Genomic DNA, 8,839 nt, shown 5'->3' on the forward strand with positions numbered 1-8,839 from the left:
TATTATACCAACTTGTTCCACAACGCAAGTAGTCCAATTTTTAAATTAAATGTATACATGTATCTTTGTAAACTATGTTGACAAAATTGTTATAAAAACAAATTGGCAGTTAAATGTTTCTTAAACGCGTAATCTATCGCTGAGCTTTTTTCATTATCAACTTCGCATAGAATGCTGATATTGAAGGTATATAGAGCCCATCATTTTATTAACGTCACATCAATTGGAGACCTATCTTTTCAATACAGATCAATCCATTCATGGAATAAAAGAACAATAAAACAGTCCCAAAACAAGTCAAATATTGACAGATAAAGTCCAACGCATATCATTTCTCAGCGTCTTTCTCAAAATATCAATTTCTATTGAGACCGATTTTCACTGCCTTTATTTCAAACGGAAACTAAACGCCATGACAACACTACAAGCGTATTATCCCACCAAGAGATGCTGGAGTTATGATGGCAATTACTTAAATGTCTGTTGATTCGTTCTTCGATTTACAATTAGCCTTTCCATCTGAAAGAAAAAAGAAAGATGTCCAGGGTAACCACAATGCTTCAGTATTGTAAATGAATTCACTGAGTGAGTTCACTGTGCAAGTTTTTGGTTTATTTTAGCAAATTCAGAAAATTGTGATCATGAGGAAGATTGAATAATTATTATGTTTTTAAAAAAAGGAACGAGAAAAGCAAAATTGTTGAACTCTTAAATTCTACATCTTGAGGGGGATTGGGTACATTAAAGATAATTGTGGTAAAAAATCCATTAAGTCATTCCTGATGCTACATGTACATGCCTCTACATGATGGGTTAATGTATAACATAGATAAGCTAACCAAATTGTACGTAGGGGAAAAATCTTAAACAAGAGGTGGTGGTGTGGTGCCGTATCTAACTTTCATTCACAGTTACATGTAGAATTAATTATACTCCAGCTTTGAAATGGTAGACAGTGTTTACTGTTAATTCTATAATAGGCGGTATTTTGAGGTTTTATTTTTTTTTTTCATTTAGAAAAAAATGTTTAAGAACTCTGATCAATTCAGAAATAAGTTCACAATTGTTTTTCCTTTCTCAAATAAGAATTTTATCAACAAAAAAAATCTTTATGGTTTTTCTGCCTTGATTTTTGATTTTGTTGTTAGCTTATATTTAATATTTGAATTTTAAAATATACATGTATCTAAAGAAATATTTTTTCTCCAAATTTAAATTCAGCCTGGTCTGATGCTTTTAAATTATATTGAAGGTCATCTAGTTAATGAAACCCCCAGGGGAGCGTTCGGAGGATCAGTTTCAACGACCATAATAATCCCTTTTGATGTGATACATTCTCCTTTCCAACATCTTAAAACGAAGTACAGGAACAATATCAAATATCAGCTGGAGGAACAAAAGTTCAAAAATTCAATTTCTTTAGTTTTTTTTCTGCGGCCCTGACGTCCAGCAACTGTTATTTATATTTGTGTTGGTATAGGTGATGTTTAACAATATGAGAAATAACACCATCCTTTCATACTATCATGCTCTGCCCACCTGGCGTCCAGTTTGGCGTAATTGAAACTCCGCATCTTCTTTACTGCTAAAGAATGAAACAGACCCGTCAAATATGTGTGTAAATAAATAAATGTATTGCCATGAATTATCCACATAAAGACATCTTGTTCATCAAAATAACCAGCGGTGATTACTGTCCCAAATATTGAAATAGGTTTACAGAAAATCACTTTAACGTCAGTAAAGAACTCTCTCATCAAGGAACACCTGTGTCTGCCTTTTTATGGGGGCAGTTCTCCGTAACCATTCACACCATCACCCACAACAAACATGTCATTTTTAATCGGAGTTTACAGAATAAACTTGATACAATGTATACTTCCAGTTCACAACAGATTGAAAATTCTGTACACCTTGAACAGGCGCATATTTTTTACAGCAACTTTAGAGAAATTAAAACTTGATGTGATACAGTCAATTTTCGCGTACGACGTTTGAAGATATTGTAATCTTAAGTATCCTGTTCCCCCTTTCACAAAAATGACTTGCAGCTTGACTTAACGTTATCAGAGCTAAGATAAATATTTTATTTTACTCTCATAAATTCAAATATATACATTTTTTCCGCCAAGTAAGAATGACATTATAGAATAAGAAAGTTTATCTGTTTCAATCTTATGAACATTATACATAAAAGTGAGGAATGCAGGATAAGAATACCGCTGTTTGATGCATTTGTAAAATTCATTCCGGTTTCATTTGGAGACCTTGCTTCTAGTAACACAAACTTAATTTATCCGGGATATCCTTCAAATCAGAAAGGCCCTGCATTAATGTAATCTCCTCATGCAACTTGTCTAGGCTCCTTATTTACAATGTAATAAAAGAGTTTCTGTGATGGTGTTAGTTCAGACAATTGGATTCGAAAGTAATATTCTCTTGATCTGAGAAATGTTTTCTCGGGATCTCTCTCAGAAATGAGTATTTATCCTGAGCTTACTATAACACATCTTGCACATAAAATAGAAATTCTAACAATACCTTTTACAACAAAGTTTCGTCGAGAAAAAGATTCGGTTTTAAGAATGCAAATTTTGCCAATTTCTTTGATTACCAACTTCGTCGTTTTCAATTAGGATTAGGGTCTGTTGTATTAATGTATATTATTGTCACTGTCATACAAATTTTCTTTTAATGATTTTGTTTTGCTAATGAAAGTAATTTGAGTTTCCTCAAATATTTTTTTATACCGTATCTTTAATCTAGAAGCTCTGATTTAGCATTTTACTTTACTGGCCGCCTCTGAATAATCAAATCAATGAAACTTTTAAAATAGTCAATTTTGGATAATGATTTTATTTTTAAAAGGTTGTGTCTGTCTACATCGCAATACACAATTCTTTAATACATTAAACATCGTATGTTTAAAAAAAATGCAATTTTGTTTCTGCATAGAATTCAATTAAAATTAAAATTGTGCAGTTCTGCATATTATACGAATTGATTATGTGTATTCCATTGAACATGTAGAATGCTTTCACTGTCAGATATGCATTATAATAAATATATTATTAATTTATGTTTTTTATTATCATCGATATAAATGTAAGCGAACCGCGATTTCAGATGGTTCATTTTTTTTATGCTAAAGCCTCCCAAAAACCACTTCTAAACCTATATTCATTATGAATGTACAAGCATACATATTCTCGACCTGTGCTTTATAGAAAAACTTTCTCTATAGGATATCTGAAATAACGAGGCTGGCAACACATGTTAGTTAACAGGCGTATCAAAGAGAAATGCAAATATGTCTAAGAACAGCGACTTGAACTACATACTTCTTTTTAATGTGAATTTTTGAAGTGTATTCTCAACTTTTCTATCGCTGATTATGGACTTTCGTTTAATATGTGAATAATGGGGCAGACTTTCACTCCACTTGGTAATAATTTATCCGAGGCATTTTCTTGAACCTCAAATGAAAACAAATGTGTTTTTCAACAAATGAAGAGTAAATACCTTTAAAGCCGCACATGCTCGATACAAATGATTCCCTCAAAGTGAAAGGGATCTTCAATTGTCTCCCCTTGTACCTTTCACCTCATTAACCTCCAAACTAACGAGTTTTGAATTTGCTTTACCAGCGCCTTGAATTCTCTGAATGGATTCTGGAAGGAAAACCTACCCAGTCGAAAAATCACACGGAATGGAGACAAATGTCACCGAAATTTATATTTATTTAATGACAATTGCTTATTTGATCTTTCCATCAAATTCCGTTTTTAGCTTTCGCGTTTACTTTATTAAACAAATGTTTATTTCAGCGTCTTTTTTATGAAAAAAAAAAATTCCACTTTCCCGTTGATCATAAATGGAAAGTAAAACACTTCCAATAGATAAAAATGTAACTTGTCATTTATTTCTGTGTTAATACTTCACTTACTTAGACTAGCTGTTCTTTGTAGTATATTTAAGCTTTTGTTCTCCAATAATAAACAAAGAGTAAACTGTGGTTCATTGTAAATTCTTGTACCTTTTGTAAAGAAATAAATGTGGAAACGTTAAAAGGTTCTGCACACTTTTATCCTTTAACGATTAGTCTAATTGGCTATATAATAACAATATACAAATGAAGTGACTGCTTGTATAAGCAAACGGGGACTAGCAAAAAAGTCCGAACAAATTCAGCTGAAACTTTAGAATATATGAGAACAAATTCAGCTGAAACTTTACAAACATATGTCTGTATACCAGGATACTGGACATATCAAATAAAAACCCAGAATAATTGATCAAGGACGTTTAACGTATCAGTTATTTAAGAATTTACCTACAGTGTGCAGTGGCTGTCTTTATTGCATCAATTTTCGTTAAAAGTTTCTAAATGTACATTAAATATAATTTCCTGGATATAGTAAGGCTAAAGCAAATGAAAAATAAATTAGAAATGAATCATTCTACAATTAATTCATTTTAAAAATGTTATATGAAAATGTACGAGGGTTGTCCATAAAGTTCGGGGACAAGCTAAACTTTTAAATGAAATGGTCTCATTGATATTTATTATTAACATATTTATAATCCTTTACTAAATGTGAATTACAAAATGTAAAATTATATTCAATTTCAAATATATAATAGTTTCATATATTTTAATATGTTTGTCAATGTTTTTCAGTAATTATCAATGTTGTCCACGAACCTTACGGAAAACTCTCGTATACCCCATCAAATTAATACAGAAACGTAAGACAGACAAGGAGAAATATCAAACATTAAAACTTTGTATGTTGAAAACCTGCGCCCCTCGGGGTCTAATGCTATGTCAATATTAGTTCGGTACAAAACTCTTTAACCGTCTTCATTGAAACATTACCATCATTCGTGTCTTATTCTCGCTTTATGTGAAGAAACTGACAACATTGCTTCACAAACTCGATAAAACGTTCCTTTCATTAAGATGAATGGCAACTTGGCCAATAAAAACGCTATAGTTCCGACGTTGAAGGGATTAAGTCTTGCTTATTTTAATTTCATTTATTATTCCAGTTTTTAACTTTCAAGCAATGTTAACTCTTTTTTTTAAATACAATGTCACGACCCTTGATATTGGCCAAGGCTGTGTTGAAATATCATTGGCTGCTGGTTAGGAGATGATAGTCACAAAATGAAGATGTAACCGCCCATGTATAGAGGGATTGACGTTTTATTGTCCTCGATGTGGAATAACTGATGGCGGTTAAAAATGTAAGCAAGCATTGTCCGACGGGGACCTAGAGTATTATTTGCAGTTAACTTCCAGGGAATATGCACATCTCAAGTAGCCGAAAAGCTGTCGTCTAACTATTAAATTCGAAATGCCTCGACCGGGAAGGAATACGTACAATGATCAAAAGCCCCCTTATTCATATATTGCATTGACTGCCATGGCGATTCAGAATTCTCAAGAAAAGATGTTACCTCTTAGTGATATTTATAAGTACATAATGGATAGATTTCCTTTCTACAGACAAAATACTCAAAGATGGCAAAATTCGTTAAGGCACAATTTGTCCTTTAACGACTGTTTTATCAAAATTCCTCGTCGTCCAGACAGACCAGGAAAAGGAAGTTACTGGGCTTTACATCCAATGTCAGGAGACATGTTTGAAAATGGAAGTTTTTTAAGGAGAAGAAAAAGATTCAAAATGACATTGCGTCCTCATTTACCTATGTCTGACAGTCTGAAGCATTCCTTGGCACTGGACTCCCGAATGTACCATGATACGACTAGGATGAACTTTTTCGCCATAAGCAATCGTACTGTACAATCCACGAGCGGTCCTCTAACTGGACATGGAAACTCTTCCAACAGAAAACAGCCCTTTACGATTGAAAACATAATCGCCCCAGATCAAAAATTAAACTCAACGTTACCGACCCGTGTGACTCCAACAGTATTACCAGCATTTGCATCACAATTTGCAAGTAATTTGTCTTATGTGACACCAATTTCTGCAGGAAATATCTTTTCGACACTCGCTTCGGCATACAGGTTTAACTCAGATTATGAGAAAATATTAAAATCTCGAAGACCTTCTGACTTTCCTTTATCACCATTGACTCCATTACCCATAAAACCGTCTCCAGTATCAGCTCTGAATCTGGCCACAGCGCAAAACAACTCTTTGACAGAAAGAATGTACCCTCCTCCTACAGGAAATTCTTGTTGTGCTCCTTCCGATTTGAAATCCATTATGTGTTGTACGCAAGTAAGCACGTGAACATTTGTTAATTCACTTTTTAATTCAGTACAATATCTGATTAGAAAAAATATTAATTAATAGCCAAAGAATATTTGCATGCTTTATGTAATTTTATTCGAATCAAATGATGGTGCATTGTAAATAAATAAAATATATACGAATTATTTGAGGCTTGTTGTAGATTTGGAATTACCTGTATCACTATCAGGCACATTTCAAAAGTTCATAACAGGACGAATTCCAGGTTAAGATGTGAACTATTAAAAATTGTCAAATCTTCAGCCTGTTTAATTAATAGTTGCATTTCTTTATATTTTTATGTGGTTAAGTAATGCACATAGAGAAATACTGAATAATGTTAGTTTTATTTTTAGGAATATTGCTGTTGTTCTTAACGAACTAAATTACTAATACGTATTTTAATTGTTTTATTAAAGCTTGAGAAATACAGTGTAATTACAATTATCTGCTAATTTTCCCATTTTAATTGCGTCATTAAGAATACTTTAAACATACGAAGAAAAAATAGCTACATTTATCATATTTATTCACTCTAACATTTATTTCTAAATATATTTGAAGATTTTTAAAAATTCTACGGATTGTGTGTTTGTTTATACAAACATGTACCAAGCATAAGCATATTCATATCTCTCTCTCTCATTCTATGTAATTCTAAAGCAAAAATTTCTCTGCTAAGAAGGGTATTGAAAATAATCATAAATCAAATACTATAAAAATTACATTAAAAGTACTTTAAAGCCGAGTCGACATATTTATCATACTGATGCATAACTGGACAGATTTAATGCGAATGTTTACTCTTGTGCCGTTGTCTACAAGTTTATAGTTACCTCGAATTAAATGGTAAATAAATATTAAAAATCGGATAGAAAAAGTGTCAGTATAAATACAAGTACTTTTGATTGTGAATTTGGAAACCAATTGGGTTGTAGACATGGTGTCTAGGAAATTAACAAATGCAGTCATCACTCATATGTAACATGTAATATAAGTAATATTTTAAAATAATAATTACAATGTAATGAAGTACATGTAATATGTGAAACAAATATAATAAACTACATGTAGTGTTTCTAAAGGCAGAAGCAAATTAAAGAAGAAATAATACTTTGTGTAGTTTCTTTCTTTCCCCAAAAGGATGATGGGGTTAAAAAAACAGAAATATATATCCTTATTTATTGTTTGTGTAATGTTTTAATTAATTAAAGTCTACGCCGATAATTCTACCTTGAATTCTCAAAAAGGAAGTTATTTCCATTTTCAGTTTTATGGAGATGTTTTATTTCACCTAACGACCGTATTCTACAGCTAGTGTTTTCAAAGATAATCTACACATGTATGTAGAAAATTAATATATTGTACTCAAATAAAAAAAAGCTACATGTGTCTTTTTTTTTCTTATATCCTCCTTTTTCATCGTTAATAAAATTTTACTTTAAGTAAGTCATAAAACGGTTGCATTTAAATTAAGATTTTTTGTGCTATTACATGTACACTACAAAATGTTTTCAGTCATAAATTGAAATTGTATATTTTTTTTAAAAATGTAATTTATAATGTCTACTGTATATATGAATTAATGGCAAATTGATTCTTTTATGAAAGTATTAAGAACACTAATTAAATTTTGTCATCTTAAAAAAATTCAAATCATTTATTGTATATATATATTTTTTAAAAAAACCCAGGTACTTAAAAGTGTGATAATTTTATAGCAAAAATATTTTCCACATACATGTGATGACAAGAATTTGACTAAAGGTCAATAATAGATTTTAAAATTTTATTTTATTGTGTTTTTATACAAATTTCAGTTAAATCATATTGTCATTACATAAATTTGAATCGCAAAATAAAAATTCAAAAACGTTCAATTTTTAAGAAATATTAGGGAAAGGGTTCATAACCTGAGTCTTCTGTCTTATCCTGTTCACTTCTGTTTAAAAAATATATTGTTTTTGAAATCATTGAGGTCGTCTTCATTTCGAAAGAACCTTCTTCCCAATTATAAAAAAAACTTTAATATTTTTTCCTCTGGTTGCTTTATGCAACGTATGGGTAAATTTCAAATTGCAGAACACATGTCATGCTATTTATGTTATATTAGAATTATTCATATTTAAAAATTGGAGAAAAAAAACAAATAGACAAATACTCACTTCAATCCAATCAAACAGCCCTCATACATGCATAACATGGGGATACTTAAAAATTCCAAGGAACTTTCGGAAAATTTAGTTTTCATAAAATCTTACCAAAATCAACACTATAAAAAATTACGATTTTTCAACTTTATAAACAATCATTCCCCAAAATAAAATCCAGGCCTTTTGATGTTAATGACAGCTGCTTTTTCAATAAAAATGGAACTCGCACATTTATTTACCCTGTTATTTGTCATTTGCAAAATTATTTTGTTAAAAAACATTCTGATTGCACACACAAGTACTCTGAAGTTGATGTTAAAAAGATGCATGAGATTCTGATTGACAGTTATCTTTTTTTTTTTTTTTTGAAACTTGGTCTTCCAACAATCAATTGGAATTCGCAAGTGTACTAATTGCGCC

The 8,839-nt window shown here is 31.1% G+C and overlaps 1 protein-coding gene across 1 annotated transcript; it reads left to right on the plus strand.

Moving 5' to 3' along the window:
- The first annotated feature begins 5,254 nt into the window (after positions 1-5,254).
- On the plus strand, positions 5,255-6,294 carry LOC134273285 (forkhead box protein B1-like). The gene has a single exon (XM_062755476.1). It carries the CDS (start codon positions 5,361-5,363, stop codon positions 6,264-6,266), a length of 906 nt encoding a protein of 301 aa, XP_062611460.1. The 5' UTR covers positions 5,255-5,360; the 3' UTR covers positions 6,267-6,294.
- The last annotated feature ends 2,545 nt before the right edge of the window (positions 6,295-8,839 follow it).

Source organism: Saccostrea cucullata, unplaced genomic scaffold (genome assembly GCF_032062105.1).
Source record: "Saccostrea cucullata isolate Sc308-1 unplaced genomic scaffold, CSIRO_AGI_Scuc_v1 ctg153, whole genome shotgun sequence".
NCBI classification, from domain to species: Eukaryota; Metazoa; Mollusca; class Bivalvia; order Ostreida; family Ostreidae; genus Saccostrea; species Saccostrea cuccullata.

Bases quoted from the DNA above. Each gene is read 5' to 3' on its own strand.
- LOC134273285 (XM_062755476.1), top strand. From the start codon at position 5,361: ATGCCTCGACCGGGAAGGAATACGTACAATGATCAAAAGCCCCCTTAT.